Raw genomic sequence first — 25,464 nt, forward strand, 5'->3', positions numbered from 1 at the left:
GGGGATGACAACAATCGGTGGCCAAACACAAAGGAAAGAAAAACAACTCATATTTGATATACACGTTGGGCGGAACCTTACATATATATTCAATTTTGTGCGGGAGGCTACTACTTCAAACCAGCCAGAAAGAATAAAACCATTCAAAAATCTTTATTGCTTATTATTCAATCTCATTAAGGACTTAGTGGAACGGCTCTTTTATACCTCTTTAATATAAAAGACTATTATACAGCCCATTTTCCACAACAATGAACATAATATATTTTTATTATTATTTCGGTTCAATCGTTAAATGCCGCTTGTATTAAATTATCATGAACTTTAATGGATCTTTACAAATTGGTTACGCCACAATAAAAGATTTTGTTAAGGTAAGTACTTTTCATATAGCTTTTAACTATATAATAATTATTATGATGATTATGGCTGTGATAAGAATCTCATTAAAGCTATAAACTAAATAGGTGAACAATACTACTACTAAATCGCCAGTCACCTTCCACCGCGGCGCAGGCGCAGACGGCGAGATAATAGCGTATTTTTTTACAGAAGCCACAGATTGCTACCGGGGTCCGCACTGATTGGAACAAAAAATACAGTGGTCATTCTCCCTCGATGACGATGCCACCCAACGGTACAAAATAAATATAATACAGATAGATTTTGCAACCGCAAAAACGGTAACACGCAGAGGTTCAGGTTCAAACCGCACTGCGGCTATGTACGAATGACTTTTCTGGATTATGTATGTAAATATATAAATAAATATAAATATATACGGGACAAATTACACTGATTGAGTTAGCCTCGAAGTAAGTTCGAGACTTGTGTTACGAGATACTAACTCAACGATACTATATTTTATAATAAATACTTATATAGATAAACATCTAAGATCCAGGGCAATCAGAAAAAGTTCTTTTCTCATCATGCCCTGGCCGGGATTCGAATTCGGGACCTCCGGTGTCACAGACAAGCGTACTACCGCTGCGCCACAGAGGCCGACTAAATGTAAATGTACATATGTATGTATTTGCTTATTTGGCTACCGATGCGCTTACTGTGCAGGATTCCCTTCAGTTGTATGTAGGTAATTTTTGTTTATCGTCTACCAAAATAATTTTGTAAAGGTAACAAAATAGCCTTTGCAATATATTCAGTTATAATTTTACAAAATTCCGATGGCTCATTAGGCAAGGTATAGCATCTGTGAGTTTGTAACTTTCCTTAATTTATGCTTGAGGAGTAAGCACATGCCGATAAAGATGTTTTAGCACGCGTAGATGTCGTTTCCAATTCCAATAACATTGGAAAATTCATATTAATTGTATATTGCTGGTCATTGAGCCATATTAAGAAAAAAATGATCAGTAGTTTTAAATCTTGTTGGTAATAACATTTTACTTGTTGTTTACCTTACGTTACGTTGGTTATTTATAACTCAACTCTTTAATTTTGAAAAATTTACTTATTCTTAAACCAATCAGATTAGCTCTGTGCAAAACTATCATAGTCCCAAATAAAGAACAACTCTATCTCTTCCCCTATCCAATTCCAGGGACAAAAGGACTTTTACCAAGTAAAAAACCATGATCCAAGATTTGTTAGGTTTTCCCTGGTAAGAAGGTCACGGAGGTCAAAAATGATTGATAATGCTGTGGTTCAACGGCAAATGTACTTATATGCCTTATGACCCGAAAGTCGTGAGTTGAAATCCCACAGGATGCGTACTTTATTAAAACTGTTTTCAGTCTGGTTTGGTAGAGGCTGTATCAAAAATGTAGAATCAATTTATATGTCATATATTATGTATATGACTCACAATCATAGAAAATAAGAAGCATGAACAAATTATAGAAACGGTTAACGATTTCTACCTAACATTTGCACCTCACAGCCAGTAGCCGGAACCAAAGTAGTATCCCAAGAAGAACATAAAAAGCATTTACGAATGGCCAAGTATCGTACGTGCAGAGCTCCCCACGGGCGCAGCCTCCAAATCACAATAAATCCGAACCGATAAGTAGTCGGCAGATTGTCGGCGCGGCGCGATCAAAGGGATCACATGAAAGACGCCGCCCGCGCACTCCGGCTACATGTTTCATTTGACGCTGTTTCCATCGTAGATATACCTATATAAGCCGCTTGCTGTTTCCACAAACCGTTACGATACGACTGGGACCTTTGTGAACTGACGTTTTAATTAATTTGATCATATTAAGGCTATTAAACTGTGACACGGGGCGGACGCCAGAACTAATCGAGGTTGTTCGTAACGATAAATTCCTTTGCGAATGTTTTCCATGACATTTAACAAACGCCTAATGTATCTTAAATTATGGTGCCTAAATAGATAACGCATTTCATGGAATTTTCCATTGGGGTTTTTTTTAATTAGGAAATATATTTATATTTTTAACTATTTTTAGTAGGAAGTAAATAATATAAAGTATCTACTAACATAACCGGATCACGGTGGTCTGACGGCTGTAGCATTTTACCTGAGCTGACCTTTCCACTGCTGGATAATCCAATAGTGGAAAAAATAAAAAGTGATCCTTGGTTCAAATTGAATGAAAGAAGTGTCACATACTAAAAACATAAAAATGCCTATTTTTTGGCTCCTAAAATATACTTAAATATTTTTATGGAATTTGATTGCGTGGGACTTTTTGCATGTCAAATAATGCCTATTTATTCTTTTACCGCACCGTACACTACAACGGATTCGCGCTTTATTGCTAGTAGGTGCAATTATTACTTTATATGCATGAAGCAATAACACTAGCTTTGAGCCGTCCGCTACTGGCGTCGCGTAATTAATTTGCCATAAACTAGACATGTACCTACCTACATGGTTGAAGTAAAATGAAGCTTTAACTATGAAGTGAGTAGTACATACATTATAATCACATTGTTAGTTCTTTAAAGACTGAATGTGAGTGTCTCTGTCTTTTGCCGCCACAGCCATTTCACATAAGTACTTATGTCATTAAATAAATAGTTAATAGTCATTTTAAACATTATATTCTATTCTATTCTATTCTATTCATAGGTTGGTATGTACGAAAACGTATAGCCACTTTAAAGTGAAAGTTCGAAACCGTCAAAAACTTGACTTTCCTATATCTAGACCGTCGTCATTAGTCCCCAGGGAGGATGCATTGAAGTATCATGTACATTCAATCAGTAACACAACTGTGTATATCAACATGACTTTTATTATTTTATATGACAGTTTAAACTTTTAAATGATAATACATAGCATTTCAACATTCAAATAATATTTCCAATTATACATAGGTACATACATAAAAATTCTAAAAAATACAAAAACATACACATTCAATGGAATATGATATTCTAGGCGAAAAAAAGATAAATGTTGCGACAGATTAAATTAATTTAAGGCACATTTGTCTATCACAGACGAAGCTACATATTAGTAGATTAATGAATTCTTGGTTTAAAATATTCAAATTATTATGCGACTAATTTCTTGATATTTACAACGTCCTAAAAATTGATTTTGAAGTGCCAATCCGAAAGATACTTTCTACTTTGATAAGCCTTTGCTTACACGACACAAATATTTACTTACAGACAAATATTTACTTAATTCTTAGTAAAAATAAACTTTTTCAATAATTTCAATATTTTATTTTGCGTAGTTTCAACCAATCAAACACATTATTTAAGGGACAACACATAAGTAGAACTGGCCCCGAAGTAAGTTTTCTCCATATTATATTATACCTATTGTATATCTCAGTGAAGCGAAAAATTATATACCAAAAAGTAATCAGAATAACTACATTTTAAAATATTTATTTCGAGATTCCATTACCGTATCTACTCATGTATTTAAATTTTACGCAAATAATAGGTAACAAAAACGTTGAAAAACGCTACGGAATTAAATTAAATTATTTTCCAAACACATTTTAATGTGTTTCTGATTTCTGATACAAATAAATATTATTTATTGTGACATTAACTTTTTCCAAAATAAGTAATAATGCACTGTATTACTAATATGTATCAGTCTAGTTTTTATTGCCAAAAACACATAAGTGACAACATATATTGCTACTTTAAAATTTAAAACTTTAAAATAGATATAATATCTACCTTAGTTAAATACAAACATACATCAGCCTTTTAACACTTTGACAGCTTAGATACGTTTTAAAATCAACCATTACTTGGTTGAATAATAATTTAGAACATTATCTTACGCTGTCCTGTAAGGATTTTCGTAGTATGAAGGTTGAAACTGCTACAACTATGGGTTCAACCAAGTGAGAAGAATTGTTTGCTGGGCAACTTTTGTCTCTGTTTCTTGAGGAATTCCCGCGCTTGTTTGTCTCCTTGTCTTGATTCTAGGGCTTTGATGGCATCTCCGTCTGAAAAAAGACGAAATAAATAAAAAAAATTAAACACGACGATGTTTATGTATTTAAAAACTCATAATTCGGCGGTGATTTTATAACTAAAAAGTTTTTTTTAATATAAGGGGCTCCCAAAAATACTTTAATAATAAAGGGCAAAGGCGTTTTTTTACTACCTACATTATAGGTATAATGATATATAAAAAGTGGGCGCTAAGAATTGATGGTAGGACCCGCTATGAATTAAGTCTGCCTGTTTGTAACCCAACTCTCTTTACCGGGAGGTCTCGCCTGTTGTATTGCCCACAGAGATGTTTAACGTGTCTTTTATTATCTGTGCCATTCGTCACAATACTGTTATCCGACCACCAGCCCTCCGATGCGCCCTTCTAGCCCAAGGCTCTACAAAACTTCTGATTATACGAGTCGAATCAAGGGATGTGACTACTAATAGCTTTTACTTTATCTAGCAGCATACCCTTGACTCCCTACGAATTCTTTTCAGTCTCCTTAGTTTTGCATTACTAACACCCTGTACAAGGGGACGATAAGAGCTGTTGAAAATTGTAAAACATACACTTACCGATACTATTAGGCTTAGTGAGTGGTAGATGTTGCTGTGGCAAACTGGTGATGGGCGCGGGAGTGTCGGGCACCTCGCTGAAGTGGAGGTAGGCCTCGCCCACGAATGTATTGCTCACGCTGAACATATCCTTGTCTTTGATCACCATGTGTAGGAGGCCGTCTTGCGTGTTACGCTGCTCGTGTGACAATGGGCTGAAGAAAAAACAATAACAATTATATATAACTAGACAAAGCCAAGTAACTTTTGTGAAATATAGAAACGTTCACTACTAATTTTTACTTGGTCAGATTTACTCACATTAAAAACATTTCATCGTACAAAGGGAAGAGATTCTTGTTGTGTGTTTGAGTTTTTGGCTTCACAATATTTGCGAATGTGTCCTCGGGTAGCAACGCAACTCGTACGTAGGAATCACATAAACCTGAAAAATGTATTTCGTAAATCAAAATTGCATGATAAAGGTAACGTTGCAATCAACAATATAGGTATAAAAGGGCAACATTATACATTAATTTTTTTTAATTTTACAACACAGCACTAGTCCTTTTAAAGTGAACTCCATGATCGTAAGACAACTCACCATTAGAATCCGTGGGCACTAAATTTCTAGCATTCATAATTTCTAATTTCAAATTGTCTTCCATGAACTGCGCTCGCACAGTCAGCATTCCCATCTTTGGTTCAGTGATTGCTTGCTGTTCCTGCCATCTTTCCAAATGGTACTGATGAATTAACTCCCGTGTCTCCATACCATGGATTTTAAGTAGATATTCAACACGTTTCAAAGTCTCTGACGTGTAAGTCTCTCTACTATCTTGCCGGAATGATTGTATCATAATTTTCAAACATTCGTGCAGATTTGAAAAGAATGACGGCGGTCGACGTTTCTGTAAAGTGAAGGCATGTGTTACTTTACATTTTCTAACTACTTACTTGAAACAAACATATTGGACATATAGGTTTTCACAATGCGCATGACATTACATGGTTAACCCTTTACAACACTGTTCTCTTCGATCTTACAAAAAGAACATAAAGAAATAGGGAAATAAAAATGCTTATAGCTTTTGTCCCTATCTTGAACAGGGTAATACCCATCATAAGAAATTACTATGCTTGACCTATTTGAAAAATATTTATATATGATGAATTGATCACACTGTATGTTATGATTATCTAGAATAGCTTTGGAAATAGGTTTGACATTTTACTTACGTTGTAATTTATTATTGACTGTCCAATGCCAAGTAACCATATTAATTACCCATTCTAGGCATACTTACTTAAAGCCCGTTAATTTTTCCAGCTTTCCAGCACCATGATTATTTCCCTGTTTCCTAATTTGATCGACACCACCATAAAAAACTAATAAATGACTCCCATACATGCACCCACCACCACCATCACAAATGAGATAATCATATCTATTTATACATATAGTTACTACTTGCATACATTTTCAAAAATATATATCTAGGTAACGACTTCAATAGCTGTTGTTCTAATTAAAGAATCATGCACAGAAACAGATGATGTATGTTAACCAAATCAAGGATCTATTTTCGATCGATTTGATAATCTTTCGAGTATTTTCAACCAAAACATACATCTATGTACTTGCAATATCTAAAATAAATGTAACACCAGACTTCACAAATCCATCAGTGCCCCATTCGTGGATTCAAGTGGGTAAGATAACATCTTAACACATGAATTGAAAAGGAACTGAAATTCATAAAATAAGCGGGGACTTGACTTATGATAGAAGGTATCTTCTAGGTAGGATATATTCTAAGTAAGCATTGCAAACACTTCACAAAATTCATATAACGCAACAGCATTCACACAGAAAGACCTCTTTGTTTTTAATATTTTCAGGCTCTGTCTGACCCATCAAGGACAAAGACGTGACAATGTTTATAAATGTAGAAAAGCTACGTCTACCAGTTTTTAAATACATTTCATTCTATCAATAAATATAAACTATAATATGCATTTCACGAGACCTAGTAGTTATAAAGATACTAGTAACAAATACCAAGTGAATATTGTTGCGTTACCCACTATACAAAAAGCGTGTGCTATCTAAGTGTTCTGTTTACCGCAACCAAGAAGGCGGCTGTTGCTTTGCTCAAACGGAGACCTTTAAACAAGGCTACCTTGGGCCTTCGGTTCTATCAAACAACAACAAGTAAATTAGGTTAAAGTGATCAGTGGCCAAAACTCAGCATTGTGTAGGTGATTTAGTATCCATTGGAACATGCCTTTAAATTGTGCAAAAAATGTGATCCTTTTTTGAAGTCGGTTAAAAATAAGAATTTATCACAATAAGTTGTAAATACTTTATGTATTCTGTCAAATTCCAAATCTGATACTCTACCACCATTTATGTAGTTTTAATTTGTCAAAACCAAGCTAAGAAAACCATGGATGTGATTGTTCTGATGATGATTTTGCAGTTGACACCCTCAATCAGTAACTGAATTTTGTCAACATTGAACCCGTAGATTTAATAACGATTAACGTTAATATTTCTAAAACACCCAATAGGTATTCAAAATATCTTATTAAATAAACCATATTACTGACTATAAATAAATACTAAAAAGGTACACTAAGTGTATAGGTAGGTAGCTAAGTTAGGTGTCGTGCATTTTTTTTATTTGCGTGCGTTACTAACTCAACGTTATTTACCCGAAACAACATAGATTTATCAATACAGCCGGGGTATACTTTATTTTTTCCGAAATATCTACGCCTATACAAGCGAATACGGGTGACGAGAGTTTCTTTCTACAAAATGAAAAATTAGTTATTAGTTTACAATAAATAACCAGATTCCGTAATATATTTTGTCAATAAAATACTAAGTTCTTAATTGCTGTGACAAATTAATAAAAAAGTCTTAGTAATAAACACATACAAAAACATCTCAAAATATACCATGAAATCCAGTATTAATAACGAAAAGAAAATTAAATATTAATAACTGAAAACGCATAACACAGAATAGCCAAAGAATGTTAAAAAGTAAATTCCAAAACATTAGTTAGTACTTCTGAGACCAAACTGTTCTAATTTTAGGTTATGTCAAAATTCTTACCTCGAGATTAGACTGTATAAGTTCATACAAAACGTCTCCTAATTGTTCCCAGACAATATCTAATGTTCTGGAGAAGTTTTCGTTGTTGAGGTGCTGGTAGAGAGTGTCGAGGTTGGCCTCGATGTAGCGCATCACGCGGTCCATACTCGAGCAGTCCTGGTGCAGCAGCTCCGCGCCTTCCAGCAGCAGCCGCGTGATGGACGGGATCATCTGGCAAGGCGTACAACAATTAGCCTAACATGCCAACCTTCATAATCTGATTCCGGTTGCGTCCTTACCTCTATGTGATATATGTAAGTACCTATACATGCATACATAGGTACATAAAATAAAGCTTCTTTCCGGAGAAGTAGGCAGGGACTCATTTTTCCACTTGCTACGATCTCTTCATACAGCATATCGTCGCTAAAGTGATATTTGTATGAATATGTGGTCAAAGGACTGGGTGAAAGTAAACACCTGTAGGTAAAGCTTTAAACTATGTGATTGTCAAAATTCGGGCTCCTAGAGCCCAACTGATGTGCATTGATACGAGTAAACACACATAAGCACTTACCCTTTTGACCATCATAGCCAGCAAGTCGACAATATTATTCTTCACCGTATCGATGGCGTTACTAATGACGTTGTGTAAGGTGTCTTTGCATCTGCAACGAGAAACTGGACTTTAGTCATCATCATTAACAGTTTTTGAATTACACCGCGAGATCAAACTCCTTTTTTTGGGAAAAAGAGATAATGTTATAATAATGTTTTAAAGTAGTTTATATTTAATTTTGTTTTTATTGACCTTTCTTATTATACACAAACGCCTCACCAACCCGCCAGACAAAGGCTGTCATGCGGATTTCAAAAATTACATATACCTACAGAACCGCAACTTTCAAATTTAAGCGGGATTGTTGCTAAATGTATATTAGCCGTAATACTAGTATATAAAAGCTTTTTTATTTTACTAATCACCTCTGTGCTTCAGCCGGTGTTCTTGTTTCGCACATCTTCTCTATGATCTCATCCATCCCCAACTCTTCTGCGAAGGGTCGCAGACTCTGGCGCACGTAGTCAATATTGTTGATGGCCACGCACCATTCCGTGGTCACCTCGAAGCGCTCCTCGTACACGGTGGTCACCACGCCAATGTTGTCCACGCGACCCGCCATCTTTTCCGAGTAGAATACGCAGCAGCGGCAGATGTCCTGGATTTTTTTATAAATACTTTACGTTTATGATTAAACAGAGCAAACAGTCTTAAAAAGATTAAAAATCCACGTTTCGAATCTTAATTCTTAACCTTCGATCATGTTAAGCAGTCCTAGGAACTCAGTACTTTTGTTTGTACATACACCTCTTTACAAAAACTTACCCTTTAAAGCGATTCTTAAGGAACATTTTAACACAAAAATTACATCTCAGTATGCTGTAATAGCCCTCTACATCGGGCCACACTTATTGCATCAAAAAAATTACATCTTGATTTTGAACTTTAAGCATCAAGTTATCAAGTTCCACAGTCTTGTCGATATTTCTAATCATTGAGCTATTTCTAAGAAGTATCAAGCTAAAATAGCACTTACATCAATAATTTTGGCCACAAAAGTGTAACAGCCTTCCACGTCAGGCCATGCCAATTGCTGCCAAAATATCTTGATCTGATAGAAGATCGCGAGGGTATCGACCCCGGAACTGCTGTATTTGACATTGGCGTCCACTGGCACCAAGTTGTCAAGTTCTACAGCTTTCTCCACGCGAGTCAACGCCTTATAAGCCGCGATCTCCAACCACTGAGCGACCCCTCCGAAGAACCACGAATGGAACTTTGATATGGCGTACGAGTTCCAATCGGTTTCGTTTAAACCTTGACCTAACCTGGAAAGTAAAAATAGAAAAATAAACTAAACATCAAATTTTTGAAAGTCGTTCGATATGTAAAAAGCAATAGCTTGTTTAAAAACTACATCTTAAGAACAGTCAACGGTTTGAGGCATGTAAGAAGATCACGTTTCATAAATGGTTTGAATTAACCACCATAAACTAGCGTACAGGACAACATACTAGCTTAAATAAGTACATTCAAATATATTTCGTTGCCTACTGTTATGAAATCTTTGAAAAAATGTAGGGACGATACTTGTTTTTTTTTTAACCTGTAGAATACAAATTTGATATAACATAGATATGAGGAGTAATACTTACGTCAAAAATCTCTGCAAAGTCAGATACAATTGGAATAGTGTTGTACCCATTGCTAGCGGCTCATTGTCGACTTTAGGGTCTCCAAGTCTGGTCTCTCCGTTGATGCCTCCCGCCAGGTGTACGCTTTTAGTCGAGCCTTCATCGTATTGTAATCTTTTCAGACTTTTACATACTTCCTTCGCTTCGGGCTCTACAAGCGAGGCGATTTTTTGCTCATATAAACCATACAGTGCTTTGGAATATGGAAAATTCATTGTTCTGTAATAGAGAAAAGTGTTTAGATTAAAATAGTTCCATTATTTAAACAAAGAAATTTAAGACCGAAACATTTGTACCTTTGATAGCTACAAACTTTTTTTACCAATATGTATAGAGCAGTAATATAATTTTACTATTAGTTCTTACTTCTACTTCTTGCGTAAATTCGGTTACATTCTCACCTCTATGGAAAGGAGCCTGGAGTATGACTTTTATCCGTAAAGCGCAGCCACAAGTAAAATGGCATTACCACATCAACTTTTCTACCCTACTACTGAGCTATCTGAATTTTGAAAAGTAACTTACTCAACAAAAACTCTATCGTAATATTCGAGGGCTCTCTGCAAGTCCGACCGCACCAACTGTATCACCCTAATGAGATGTTCCAATCTTGATTCCTCTGTCTTCTCCTTACATTCGTTATTGTCTAGAATATGCACGAACCAATCAGAAGCCCCTTGCAACACAGCCTGATTCAAGACTTCATTTATATCCAATTTTTTCCCTTCAGTTCTCAACCAACCGTAAGAATTTACAGGGAATAACTCTATGCTCTCTGGTGCGTCTAATACTGATAAATTGTAAAGAATGTGTAACACTTCTCGTAAAGTCTTCATGGCAGTTTTCTCGCCAGCAGTCTTTTTCCTCAGTTTCCTTATGTAACTGAAACAGGTTGGAAGCAGTTTCTTCGCTCCATCCCAGAATAGCTTGACGTCTTCTTCCTTTACTAGACCTGAAATGAAAAAAACTTTTCTTATAGTATCTTGACTTTTCAAATTTACCAAACACTAAATGACGGATTGCATGCAAGGATCATAGCAAGTTGAAATGATCTAGTGATCTCTGCTTTCCACTCCGAGAAAGAAGAATTACGTATGTATGTACTCGTATATTTACCGGATTGCAGCGGTTTGGTGATCTTCTCCAAGAGTTGCGTAAAGAGGGCGAAGCTGAGCGGATGGTCGACGGTGACGGCGCAGTACACTGCCCACTGCGCCAGCGCATTGTCGGCGGCGGACAGCCCGCTCTGGGCCGCGTGCTGGATGATGATGGCTTCAGCAGGCGCGCTGAAGTTGCCGCACCACCAGTATGGAGCCACCTGGAAATACGTATTTATTCGCTTTTAGTCCAGACGGTGGACTGGCAGCGAAAAAAAAAATAGTATGTGCCGGCTGCTCTCGCGCAGATTGTAAAAGTCAATCTGGAGAAAGGTTTATTAACTTAAATTTCTTCTTTTAGACAGTGGGCTAGCCATGCCATTGTCACTATTCCTGAATCTAAATTCCATCAATAAGCCATCCGACTGAACGTCGCCTTTGCTCCATAAGTAATGTCAAGTCTTAAGTGGGTTCTAATCTTTCATATTTTCCCTATGACATTAGCAAAAAATACAATAGCAAAAAATAATTGCAGAAATCATTGGTTAAACCATTAATTTTAAGTCTATGTTGTAATTTAATAGGTGATCGATCATCTTGGGTAATTAACCACACGCGAGTCATTTTGCTGGGTTGTAAACATTCGGCCTTCGACCATATGCTGGTTACTTAATTAATTACTCCTCCTTTTTAACAGTAGAAAATTAACTGAGAATGTGTATACAGTGATTAGTGAAATATCAACTTAATTTAAAATAGAAAAAATCAATGCATTCACTACTATGAAATTACAACTAAACGATATAATCAAATATTTCATTTCAGCTTAATTAAAATCAGTGTTTATCTTTGTGTTAATAGATATGTATCGTTTCACTTATATAGATTACAAATGCCTACCTTTGAGTTCTCCAACTCGTGCAATAACAGTATCCTGAGCAGATGTCGATGCTCCTGCGCAGCCACTTGCGAGTTCTTCTCTGAAGAGAAGCCTAGTCGTACCTTCACGACGCCCTGTCGCCGCAACTTACTCTTCTTACTTAGATTGAACCACATGGTCATGCCGTGCGCGGGGATCGACTGAAATTTTCGTGGTTTAATTTAAATTGGCATTGCATTTGAATTGATCGAATAAATTAAGCTAAATATGTGAGTTTTAATCAAAATTTGGCCGTTTGTTACTTTAATAGTAAGTTTAATAGCATGGCACTATTAACAACTAAATGAACATCGTCATTTAGCCCTATCCTGGTCCTGTTTGTCCCGATTATATATATGTATGGACATACGAGTCCAAATCCACTTTATGAAGTGGTGATAGTTTTTAAGAAGAGCCGGTAACCACACGGCATGAAGGTAAATATTTATAAATTCAAATAGGTTCATGACAAAAATATGAATGTAAAAGCAGTTTGCGAGATTATAAGGCATTCAAAGGCAAAATAAGCAATACATGTAGGTACTTAGTATTTTAATAGGTATGCGCGATTCGCATTGCTGATGACTTATTTTGCATATTTCTGACTTGTTATCATCACTATTTGAGTTCACTCCGTCGCATATCGTCGAGGTATAATTAAAGCTAACCACATTTGTCCCGTATATATTTATTTATTTATTATAACCACATAACAAAGCATTCAACAAACAATAGAAATAATATACCTACGCCAAGTTATAATTAAATCAAAATATTTTGTGAGCACATGTTCATTTAGGAATTGGTTATTTAACTACTCTGTCTCAACCTTGCGTTTGAGCTCATAATCTTCATATAAAGCGGATCAAATAAAACTACTAAGATGTTTCATATTACTTCGAACAGCCAGGAAATAAAAAGAGAAACCTTAAATGGTCCTTTGATTTTTAAACATTTTAATTACTTTTTTCTAAAATATAACCTGCCTCAATGCACATAATATATACCTAATTTTTTTTCACTAGGGCTTATTTTTGAACGCAGCTATTAACATCTATTTTTGTCGCTACGTAGATAGCATTGGAACTTCTCTTTTGGGAAATATTCAGTAAGTTATCCAACAAAGAGTCTTGTGACCTATGGTCACAAACAAGGTCAAGAGTCCGTATTCTATCTACCCCGTAAGCGGTAATGACGTGGAGTGGCTTACATTGAGCGGTATGTTGGCAGTGCCTATGAGTTCATTGTCGTGTTTCCCCGTGGAGGCTGTGATGGCGATTTCCTTCATCAACTTGCGAAGACCCTTGACGCCCTTAACATCGAACAACTTCGTCATTTTCTCCTTTACCGTTTCAGCTGGGTCGAAGTCCCTGTAAACAATTCATTCCATACTTGCCAATTTATTTTATTTTTACTTTACCTTCGGGGACCTTAAAAAGACCAAGAGAAAAGACTATAAATTGTGGTTAATAGGACTTTTTTATAATATAAAACAACTTCGATAGGCACGAATGCGAAATGGCGAGAAAAGGCGTAGGTAACATTTTTTAAACCAATAAATTGAAGAAAAGTTCCAACGACTGAAAACCAATCAGCCTTATATGATTGAGGACATTTTGTTTATTTCGACGCAACATTACAGCTATGATATATTTATTCTGTAAATATTTTATAAAAGAACTTTCTATGTCTAACTTATTTGCGTAGTGTATATCAAAGTACTTGACTCACCATGAATTACTTTTCATGTCTCATACTATATACATACATACATACATACATAAACTCACGCCTCTTTCCCGGAGGGGTAGGCAGAGACTACCTCTTTCCACTTGCCACGATCCCTGCATACTTCCTTTGCTTCATCCACATTCATAACTCTCTTCATGCAAGCTCGGCGGTTTCGGCGGCTCATACTATATAACTGACATATTTCACAGACAAATTATACGGGCCAGGCTCTAAAGATTTTTCAAAAGATTCTGCCTAAAGAAATATGTCTTTACAATAATACCGTTCCTTAGTTATATTAAATTTCTGCGGAATGAACCCATACACCAGATATTATTTAAATTTCATGAAATGAACCAAGTTTATGGGGAAGTTTTGAAAACCTATTCGTATGAGAAACGAAAATCATGTATTCATAAACTATTCACGGCATACAAAAATAAGGTGTACCTACTCTTGCATTAAACACATTTAATAAAACTGACTAGACAAACTCAATACATATTAGGATTTATGAATCATCATTGGTTATTCCAAAACTTACCAGACTTCTAAACAGAGCGAGTCCTCCTGCAGGTTCCCCGGCATCGGCCTGTAAACAAACGCATGTTATTGCTGCGCAGGCGCACCGATTACAACTAATTACAAACGGAGGAATAAACTTCCTGAAACTGGGCCAATACCAAGGACTCGTTTATTATTACATCTTAGAAGGTTACAAATTAATAATAAACCTTTAATTAAAACAAAATAGTGTGTTTAGGTAAAGATTGATCGTTTATTTTAATTAACAGTTTAAAAAAGTAGATTTCATTTATTAACATTATTTATAAACAACCATACATTTGAAAAGCTTTGTCGAAACCTTAAAAAATTATAAGCACTTTTTCTAAGGACAAGTCTAAATGTAGATAGTTTTATATGCGTGCCAGCGTAAAAAGTTTTTCTGCAGTTTATTACAGCCTTTACAAAATGAATACTTACAAAGAGAAATGTTCTTCCCACACCGGATTTAAGGTGGTGGACTTGACAGACGTGTTGTATCTGTGGGCCGTGTTGGACATCAGGTAGATCGTGACGAACGGGTCGCTCATGCCGTTGGGGTCCTTGGGCATCAGGTCCTTTGCTTCCACCACCTCCACATTCAGCATCAGCTCTGGAGGTTCCTTTAGTTATAAACATTATAGTTCTTCCATAGCCTAGTAGCTGGTAGGTAGGTACCTTAACAATTATTATATTCCTTACGTCTGTCTCGATTTTCTTAATCTATAGTGCCACAAATAACTTTGCTTTGCATTACTTAAACAAGATTATGTATCATTAAATTTAACTTCTACCACAAAAGGGACTAGGCGACTATATGTATATAAATTTAACTTTATAATGGAAAACGTAATAAAAAAAAACGTGATTATATGTAATAGTATGCGTTAATGTATGCGCGCACGGGAAAAAGGGGTCAAAAGACATCAACGCGTGTCTTTGGAAAAATAAATATGTTTTTTCCAGCCTACGATTTCGACTCAATTATTATTCGAAAAAATCAGTCTGAAAAGTTGCGTCTTAACAAATCGGTTAAACTTTTAACCCTGAAAATGAGACTAACAGAAAAACTATTTGTTTTTAGAATTAGTATGAATGAAAATTAAGGGTTTACCTTAGCTTCTGCGGTGGTGAGAAGATGTTTGTGCTTGTCATTGGAAATCTTGAACGCTTCCTGCACGTAGGATAGCATGGCTGTGGGGCCCACTTCACTGGACGCGTCGCAGCCCCCCACATTGTGTAAGATCTCATATAATATTTCCAGGTAAAGCTCATCGATCTGAAATTTCAAAACAATCAAAATTTTAATTAATACATTTTTATCTTAATACCTACTTAATTCCCTTTTTTAAAAAAATGTTGAATTAATTTATTATGCAAAGGTAAAATACGTTTAAATAATAATAAAAATGATGATTAAAAGTTCATTTTTTTTAATTGAGTAGGTACTAATATATAACTAAGGTGGATATAAGTAATTTCTGTATTAGGTATATCAACCAACCGGAAGTAAACTTCAATTACGATCGTATACGAATAAAAGCTTAGTACCTACACCTAAATGTATCTACATACCGAGGCATCATAGTAATATCTTAATTTCATCGACGTGTTTACTGCAGTATCATACAAGTATCCCACAACCAACACCCCCAACTACTGAATCAAAGGGTAACACCGTAACCACGGCACCACTGGAATCAAACGAACACGCGCCCAAATTCGATAGTCACGACATGAGGAAGCGACACTTTATCGTCGCAACACTCGTAAACAGACAGGGTTACTGCGCCGCCGTGGGAAACTTATCGATCAAAGCTGTGGTGATGTTTCCAATTTGTCGGCAGACTAGCTACTGAACACTCACAGCTTGTCTGTGCCTAACAAAGCAAATTCTTTATAATAAATCCCGGGATGATTGTATTCCAACTAGGCACCCTTGTATCAGTCGATGACATCATTGTAGTCAATAAAAGTTACCACAATATGGTTCACTATTCAATAGTCGTTAAAATTTAAGCTCAAGTCATTAATCGACTCGATTGTTTACTGAGTTTAAATTATGCAATGGGTAACCTTAATAGTGTCGTTTCTGTAGCCGAGAGCGTCATACGATTATCGCCCTAGAACTTATGGAAAAGTGACAAATTTCTGTTGTTATCGTTCAAATTATGCAAGATTTAGGTATAAAAGCAAAATATATTTCTTAGTTCACATGCATTAATATTTGATTCATACACATAGTGATGGACATCAAGAATCCCTAATTTCAGGAAAACTAAAAAACATACAGTCATAGACTGGATGATCAGGCTTGTCTGTCTCTCCAACAGCTCCTTCTTAATGCCCCTGAACTTAGTCCGAAGTGTTCCGGTCCCCATGCCATTCATTTTCGGTGATTGCACTACACTACACTCACAAGACTCATATTTTAAATCAGTTACACTTCGCGCGCTCAACATATGAATTATGCGATTCGCTCTATGGGAGATACGGGAGCGAGTTCTGAAACGGAAATGTGAAATGTATTTGGTGGGAGTGAGATCTACACTGCGAAGTCGACCGGCGGGACTCCGCGGGCTGCTCAAAGCCAAATTCTATTTTTGCAAGACGCCGCCAACACGAATGCAAACCCGAAACAATAAAAAAAATACCCAAACTTCTTGTCTGGAATAACTTCCGTTAAAAAAAGTGTTACTTTTTAAATTTCCAAAAATGAAACTGTAGAAATTAGAATTGATAGAAAGATAAACATCTTCTGTGACTTACATCAGTCTATGAAACATCCTTGTAGGACTCGTAAAAGTCGTATTTTTTCTTCTGACGTGTCCATATCTTTTATCGCCTTAATGCAGATGCTAATGGAGGATTTCGATTTATGAATTGCTTCAGCCACAGACATAAAACTATAAAGCAGTATATTAAATGAAGTTTTATGGAGTAAGGCATTCCAGCCGGGCAATAAAAATGAGCACATTAATCATAATCCATTCATCCTATCTCGTTATAGTAAAAGCACTAGAGTTGTACATTATAAAGCTGGTATATCTACAGTGTCTTTTCAAGGATTTACCAGCAAAAACGGTGCAGTAGTACTATCAACGCTTAGCTATATTCATATCAAGATGAAAACTTCCAGAGCAACTAGCTTACCTATACGTAGTTACCTAATCTCTGACATAAACAGCGGCTTTCAATTTGCACATGCAGGCAGATACAAATTCACACTGTGAAGTTTCTTGACCTCTACTCTTACAATGAACCTTGAAGAACAGCATCACTTCGTTCCAATTTTAGCTGCAGGGGAATGACATTGGAAGTAGACACGATAACGACACTGGTCATTGAGACCAGCCTTGATGAGAAGTTGACAAAATATAGGGGAACAGTAAAAAGAACGGCTGGCAGCGTGCCAAAATTGACGAAAGTTTTGATGGCTCTTCAACAGATTCTCTTTGCTTCACAATACGACTAATGACACAATGCATCGTAAAGCAACATAATGTAGATTTTCTTCCTTTAAAATTCATGCTTACCTACCGCTGCATATTTGTTTGCCTAATACAAAAATAATATTTCCTCAAACTGATTCGACCACCTACAACGGCTATTTTTTTAGTCAGATGACACAACGACATTCTCTTGGAAGTCTGCCCGACGAAAGTAAGCAGGTTACGTCGCCCAAACGTCTCAGGAATCGCGACCCACTTTCCTTAGAATAACTTTACCCAATGTCTAGTTCAGTTAGCAGCAACGATAAACCTGACCGAGATTTTCGCGTATATCTGCCTAAAAATACTTGCAATTGTTATTGCAACAGTCCCTTCAGCTACCCACGCGCCGAGTTTAACACGGCGAAACGTTTAATGTTTTATAACAATAAACACATCGACAGCTATACTGACTTCGCTCACCTATTTAAATTGAGTAAAGTGGAATATCTTTATACCCACTCTCCAAAATAAGGAGGTTCTGGCTAAGTATGTTAATAAAAATATCAAAACAAGAATAGGTTGGTATTCTCTACTTACATTCCACCCCACAGCCTCTTCATACAGATCTATTTTCTCCAAGTCCCCAGGCTCGGAGTCGGCATCCACAAGTGTCCCGAGTCCACTGTCAGCCAGGCTCTGGCTTTCAATTTGCGAGTCCTCGTCAACATTCCGCTCGGAGTCTTGTTCCTCTACTTCTTTGAAAGGCGCCAATGGGGTGGCCTCTTCTAGGGCGGCCCTTTGTGACGCTTGCTTAAGAATCGATCCGAATTTCTCAAAAAAACTGTCGTCTACTTCTTGTATTCTGTAAAGAAGAATATTTTTATCGTTGATTATATACCTATCTACCTCTGCTGCATTCATTCACGCCTCTGTGCTGCCCGTTACTTTGAAGGCAGCATATTTCTTGGGGCAGATAATGATAAAAGCATTATAAGAAGTTACCTACATCATACACACTTAAGCAAGTCTTGTCTTTTATCCCTTACAAGGAAAACAGAGCCAATAAATAGTCACAAGACCCAAGGGCCCCTAAAAATCTAACCAAGTTAATTACCTTTCCCTTGATTTTTCGCAGCGCATAATATTTACAGTTAAATAATTTACTAAAGAAAAGAGATCTGTTCCCCCACATTCAGGATACCGAAACGGTCGCCTCCCTGGGCCATGGATTCGTTTTCTTCCTTTAACAGCATGTTTGCAACCAATGCAATGTTTTGAACCCTTCGGGGGAAATTGTGAGGGAAAGTAAAAAATTCAGATGATTATATTTTTTGCTGTTTTTCTGCAATCGCAGATCGTGTTTGAGTGTAACGGTATAGAATCATAAACCGAATATAATCTTACGTTGAGGAGAAATGTAGCTCAAAGTTACGTTGCAATGATTATCACTTCACATTACGTAATTTAAAATATGGCTCAGGACATATGTACCTACAATGTTTTACCTACTGACTTGTTTGTTATTCTAATTGATATGATAACTAGCAAACCGGATTTACTTCAGTGTCCCTTCCGAAATAAATTGTCTTAATTATCATGCATATAGTACTTTAGTTTTATTGGTACTAGGTATGTTAAGGGCTTCAAAACCTCAGACTCAAAAGGCACCTTTCATCCTGTAAACATTATCTAAATGCAGTGTTTTAGTTAGGGAATCGTTCGCATGTCCTTTCTTCCGTACTAATATCGATAGTTATTTGCTTTTTTTTGTAACAAATAAACTCTAAAAAACTTAGAAACTACGAGCTAAAACTACTTAGTCGGAAATAAAACAATTTTTTTCTTCCTATATGTTAAAGAGCTCCAGAGTAATGACTTGACCATCCAACATCCTTGGATTGTGATCACAGGCGAACACCGAACCTAGTCCGGTGTTCGCCTGTGACCACAATCTATACATATAATAAAACAGTAAAAATATTTTGTCTGAACATTTAGTATTTTGACTGAAATGAATAGATTTTTTTTTCATTCTTTTTTTCCGTCTTTTTGTATCTGACTATATCAAGATGATGATGATGTATGATCAAGATTCAACTCGAAATTTACGCGGACGAAGTCGCGGGCAAATCTCGTCGATAAAATCCTCGGATTGCGCATCATATTCTCTCCGACCCATGTGATCTATTGAGTACAAATGGTTATATTAAATTGCTTAAGTGAACTTGGTTCAATTGAAACTGTGCCTCTACAATCTACATATATCACCAATCTGACGGTTTCATTTCGACACGCCGTCGTAATTTCGTCGTTATTTTCTTGCCCTACTAAATACTACTAATATATAATTGTAAAAGTAACTATGTCTGTTTGTTTGTTGATTTTGATGAAATTTGGTACAGATATAGAGTTGACCTTTAGGAACTACTACTACTTTTTATTGCTAAAAAGGGGGAGATGGAGCTAAAACAGGGGACTAAAGATTGTCAGTGAACTTTTACGTCGAACGAAGTGGCAGGCAACATCTAGTAGGTAGTTATATTGAAATACAAATGAAAAATAAAAAATACTGCAATGATAACAAAAGTGTATATTTAAAACTCAAATTAAATAATAACAATGAATAATATTATTGAAAGGAATCTTAATTGCACATTTTTTATGTATACATTACAGGTAATTGTTAAAATTATATTTCTAAACAATAGTTTAGCAACCTTATAACTAATCTTAGCGCTATGACACACATCACAATATAATGGAAGACTGGAATGGTATTCAGCTAAAGCTGTGTTACTGAATGTTGCTACAGAACTGACAATCACACTACTTCATTACGCACTTTCATTCATGCATGCTTACTTTATGTTCCCAGATTTCTGTATAACTTTAATTAACATCATTTTATTTGTATAGTATTAAAAGTTAAATAATGAATAAATTTACTGAGTACAAATAAATTGGTTAAATACTTAAATTAATATGGCAACAAAATTAGGCAAAACCTAAATATAGTGACTTTTATTTGTCCAAACCAGACATGAGAGTGTATTTCAATTCAGTGTATTCTTCTGCCCCATGTTTGCTGCCCTCTCTACCAATTCCAGATTCTTTAATTCCTCCAAATGCTGGTTCCGCAGCTGATAATAACCCATCATTGATTCCAACCATTCCAAATTCCAATTTGGTAGACATTCTAAAGGCTTGCCCAAGATCTTTAGTGAACACATAGGAAGCCAAACCACTGCGGGTACTATTAGCAATTTTCAAAACTTCTTCTTCAGTACTGAATTTGACACAAGACACAACAGGACCAAAAACCTCATTAGTAAAAACTGACATACTTGGTTTCACATTTACCAATAATGTTGACTCATAAAATTTGTCACCAAGTTCTTTTCTTACTTTCCCTCCAATCAGTGCTTTGGCTCCCTGTGAAATAGCTTCATCAACTAACTTAGACACATTTTTAACTTGGTTTAAATTTATCAGAGGGCCACAGGTTACACCCTCTTTTGTACCAGGGCCCAGTACACATCTGTCACTAATTCTATCTTTCATACCCTTCACAAATTTGTCATACACATCTTCATGTATTAAAAATCTATTTGCTCCTACACAAGCTTGACCATTATTTCTGAATTTAGCCAACATAGCTTGATCTAGTGCATGCTCAATATCAGCACTTGGAAAAACAATGAAAGGTGCATTTCCACCTAATTCCAATGCTACTTTCTTAATTCCATTAGCAGCTAAGCCATATAATATCTTCCCCACCTGTGTAGAACCAGTAAATGATATGCAACCTACAGCATGATCTTCACATAGGACTTTACCCACTGATGCAGCATTCTTTCTGCTTGTTGTAATGACATTAAAAATTCCTTTGGGCACTCCAGCTTGTTCAGCTAGTTCAGCAGCAGCCAGGGCAGTCAATGGGGTGTCTTCTGATGGTTTCACAACACAAGTGCATCCGGCTGCCATCAATGCACCTACTTTTCTCGTTATCATAGCAAATGGAAAATTCCATGGTGTTATCACAGAAACCACTCCAATAGGTTGACGGGTCATCAAAATATGCTTGTTGGGCCATGGACTGGGTATTATTTCTCCATTAATGTGACGAGCGGTATCAGCATACCATTCGAGGAAAGAATTTCCATAAGCAATTTCACCTCTTGATTCAGCTAAAGGTTTCCCAGATTCGGCTGTGACTAACTTCGCTAATTCTTCGGTATTTTGTTCACACAAGTCATACCATTTTCTTAGAATGCGCGAACGTTCCTTAGCAGTAGTCCACCGCCAAGTTACGAAAGCATTCGCCGCAGCATCTATAGCACATTTTGCATCCGATGCATCCATATCCGGTACTTCAGCTATCACACTGTCATCCGCTGGATTTTTTATAGAATACACTACGTTACTACCGGCCTTTGCCCATTCTCCATTCACGTAAGCTAAATTCTTCAGTAGATGCATTTGTCTGTATTGAGACGAAGTTATAAGGTTTTTTATGATTCCAACTCGTAACAAAACCATTTCTGAACCAAGCACACAGTATAACAGTTAGATATAACGTTTATCAATATCACGAATGATAAGAAAAACTGGTAATAATTCTTATCACTGCAAAATATTTTGTAAATAATCAGTCACACACATTCGCAAAAGTCAAAGACTAAGAAACTAAAGACTTAGATAGATAGAATACAAATGACTTAGATAGATAGAATACAAATGTTATAAGTCAAAAGTACATTTAATGAGTGAATGTGTGTGATCGCATGAATGTCAGTGTCAGCTGTCAACTGTCAATGTGAATGAATTGAACGAGATGGAGCGAACTATTGAATTTAGAATAGGGATAGGATAATAAATCGATACAATATTTTTATCGATTCAATATTAAAAAAATATGTATCATTAATCCCAACATTTTTATGTAAAAAATAATCGTTACTAGGTTTTAACATTTATTTACAAATTATACAATTTATTAAGCTATCACAAGACCATTGATCAGCTTTATCCACAAAACATAATAGGTTCTCCAATTTTAAGGTTCGATATAATTTATTGTTATCGGTAAGTATATCGTCGAATAAATAATATTGTGTTCTCTGGATATATGCGACTGCGAGATCTGAATTTCTTATTTCGCCTCACTTGCATAATTCGTGCCAGGAAAACCAACTTTATCCAATCATGAATTTTTGCTATTTATGCCGTGTGGTTTCCGGCACGAAAAAAAAAGAAGAGGACCACTCCATCTCTGTCCCATGAATGTCGTAAAAAGTGACTAAGAGATAGGTTTATAAACTTGGGATTCCTCTATTAGGCGACAGGCTAGTATCCTGTCACTATTTGAATCTCAAATAAATAAAAAAAAAAAAAAAAACGTTTATTTTCTCTTCACAAATAAATACATAAGGAAGGAAGCGCTATAGATAACTTAACTAAGTTCTGAAGTCAGAGACTTGAACGAACTTGAGAATCTCAATTCTATAATTAAGCCAAACAGCTGAATGTTAACTTTTTAAGACTGTTGGCTCTGTCTACCCCGCAAGGGATATAGACGTGATGATTTTTTGTAATGCGAATAAATTTTTTTTACAATTAAATTAAACATCATGAAGCCGAGCCACTCGATGAGTTATCGCTAACATACATTTAATCACATCTTTCTCTCTTACGGGGTAGACAGAACAAACAATTCTGAAAAGACTGTAAAGCCACATATAGCTGTATGGCATAATGATGGAATTGAGATTAAAATAGTGACAGTTTGCGAGCCTGTTGCTAGTCCATCGCCTAGAAGAAGAATCACAAGATTATTAGCATTTACAGTCTGCATGGGAAGAGAAGCAGCTGGCATGCACTACTTTTAGCTACGCTACCGGTATGGAAACTTGCACCGTAAAAAGCGACTAATGAATGCCTATTCTATTAGTCTTCTTTTGACCAATTATGAAGTAGGTAGTATACTTAGTTATTTTATCATACACAAGAATAATAGGTAGGGTTACATGGAAAGTTTTGTAGGTTACAATACTTTATCGTCCTTTTACAGATTTTTATGTCGGTTATAATGAAGATTTCATATTCTGTAATTAAAATTTCTTATGAGTGGAAATGTGAAGAAAAAAAAGGAAAGCAATGCACATTTTCCTCACTCACCTACTATCATGAACTTGTTCTTCTACTGATTTCTGCTGCTGTAGCTTTTCGTAGAAGCCTTTCCACATAGATTCTTCATCCATTTTGTTAACTGCACATTCACTTACTTATCCTTAAAACTCTCTTTAATATTTATCACGTTTAACTCTTGTTTAACTTTAAAAACTACCTTCGGCTTTTCATTGTTTAAAAAAACAGTCAACAGGTAGGAAATGCCTACATTTAATGAATCATCAAATCAGATGGAGTCATAAAGTGGGTTGGAAAGCTGGATGACGTCAGATCTCTAAACCGGCAACAATAATACCAAGAGCACGGAACAAAATAACGTTACACACTGCGTCTGAGAAACTGCGCTAAGGTCACTGACACGTGTGTCCAAGTCTCGTCTTTATCAAATGTATTTTCGGCTGAATATAATGATAATATTAATTTGATATTTTATTTTAACCTTATACCGGCGAATATAACCGAAATGCGTATCTGACTAACGATAGTTTTGCTTTGCGTGGCTATGGCTAGTCGGCAAGCGGGAGTGACGTAATCTTGGCTGGGGCACGTAGGTCGACATCCAGCCGCTACCGCGGAATATGAACTAGCTGATCTGCATCATGGCACGTGCTTTTGTAATGTCCCATCAACAGTGTAAACAATACGTATCTATTGAACATCAAACAAGTAATACTATCAAAATATTTAAATATTCTATTTTTAAGCAGTCAGCAGCAGACGCAGATAGAAATAGTGCAGCAGAATTTGCTGTATTGTTATATCTGGCGACTAAACAGAGATAGTACAAAAAGAGTAATTTTATTTATGTTCAAAACAAAGAACACGTGATTACAATGTGAAGTACAATAATTTTGTTTACATTTATAGTTATATCTGGCAAACATTAATGAAGAAAGTATGAGAAAATCTATACTATACTAATATTATAAAGCTGAAGAGTTTGTTTGTTTGAACGCGCTAATCTCAGGAACTTCTGGTTCGAATTGAAAAATTACTTTTGCGTTGAATAGACCATTTATCGAGGAAGGCTTTAGGCTATATAACATCACCCTGCAATTATTAGGAGCGAAGAAATAATGGAAAATGTGAAAATAAAACAAGGGCTTGAAGGCATCCTTGAGGGCTTCAATGATGCCCAATATAACTATTACACGGGGTTAAACGGGGACGAAGTCGCGGGCACAGCTAGTACTATAAAAAAAGATTATATCCACGATAACAATATAATCCTAGTTA

The 25,464-nt window shown here is 36.0% G+C and overlaps 2 protein-coding genes across 6 annotated transcripts in view; both read right to left on the reverse strand.

The window, feature by feature from the left end:
- Nucleotides 1-3,206: 3,206 nt before the first annotated feature.
- Nucleotides 3,207-25,464, reverse strand: part of LOC106136387 (protein unc-13 homolog 4B) — a 42,482-nt gene continuing 20,224 nt past the window's right edge. For 3 of the 5 annotated variants that reach the window (XM_060945545.1, XM_060945544.1, XM_060945547.1), the window contains 18 exons: nucleotides 18,637-18,901; nucleotides 15,720-15,884; nucleotides 15,047-15,228; nucleotides 14,607-14,654; nucleotides 13,542-13,701; nucleotides 12,313-12,492; nucleotides 11,432-11,633; nucleotides 10,841-11,267; nucleotides 10,277-10,534; nucleotides 9,658-9,949; nucleotides 9,047-9,279; nucleotides 8,640-8,730; nucleotides 8,084-8,293; nucleotides 7,083-7,154; nucleotides 5,561-5,867; nucleotides 5,278-5,401; nucleotides 4,978-5,171; nucleotides 3,207-4,409 (listed from right to left, as the gene is read on the reverse strand). In XM_060945545.1, the coding sequence (XP_060801528.1) occupies nucleotides 4,297-4,409; nucleotides 4,978-5,171; nucleotides 5,278-5,401; nucleotides 5,561-5,867; nucleotides 7,083-7,154; nucleotides 8,084-8,293; nucleotides 8,640-8,730; nucleotides 9,047-9,279; nucleotides 9,658-9,949; nucleotides 10,277-10,534; nucleotides 10,841-11,267; nucleotides 11,432-11,633; nucleotides 12,313-12,492; nucleotides 13,542-13,701; nucleotides 14,607-14,654; nucleotides 15,047-15,228; nucleotides 15,720-15,884; nucleotides 18,637-18,901 (3,523 nt within the window). In that variant the 3' untranslated portion in view covers nucleotides 3,207-4,296. Of the gene's footprint in view, nucleotides 4,410-4,977; nucleotides 5,172-5,277; nucleotides 5,402-5,560; nucleotides 5,868-7,082; nucleotides 7,155-8,083; nucleotides 8,294-8,639; nucleotides 8,731-9,046; nucleotides 9,280-9,657; nucleotides 9,950-10,276; nucleotides 10,535-10,840; nucleotides 11,268-11,431; nucleotides 11,634-12,312; nucleotides 12,493-13,541; nucleotides 13,702-14,606; nucleotides 14,655-15,046; nucleotides 15,229-15,719; nucleotides 15,885-18,636; nucleotides 18,902-24,216; nucleotides 24,813-25,464 lie in introns of those variants that run through there. The other 2 variants (XM_013336969.2, XM_060945546.1) reach the window with 2 other exon arrangements.
- LOC106136432 (glutarate-semialdehyde dehydrogenase) lies at nucleotides 20,615-22,746 on the reverse strand. The gene has a single exon (XM_013336986.2). The coding sequence runs from the start codon at nucleotides 22,576-22,578 to the stop codon at nucleotides 21,061-21,063; it is 1,518 nt and encodes a 505-aa protein (XP_013192440.2). The 5' UTR covers nucleotides 22,579-22,746; the 3' UTR covers nucleotides 20,615-21,060.

This window comes from Amyelois transitella, chromosome 8 (assembly GCF_032362555.1).
Source record: "Amyelois transitella isolate CPQ chromosome 8, ilAmyTran1.1, whole genome shotgun sequence".
In the NCBI taxonomy this organism is placed as follows: Eukaryota; Metazoa; Arthropoda; class Insecta; order Lepidoptera; family Pyralidae; genus Amyelois; species Amyelois transitella.

Coding starts and splice junctions, on each gene's coding strand:
- LOC106136432 (XM_013336986.2), bottom strand. CDS start 22,578: ATGGTTTTGTTACGAGTTGGAATCATAAAAAACCTTATAACTTCGTCT.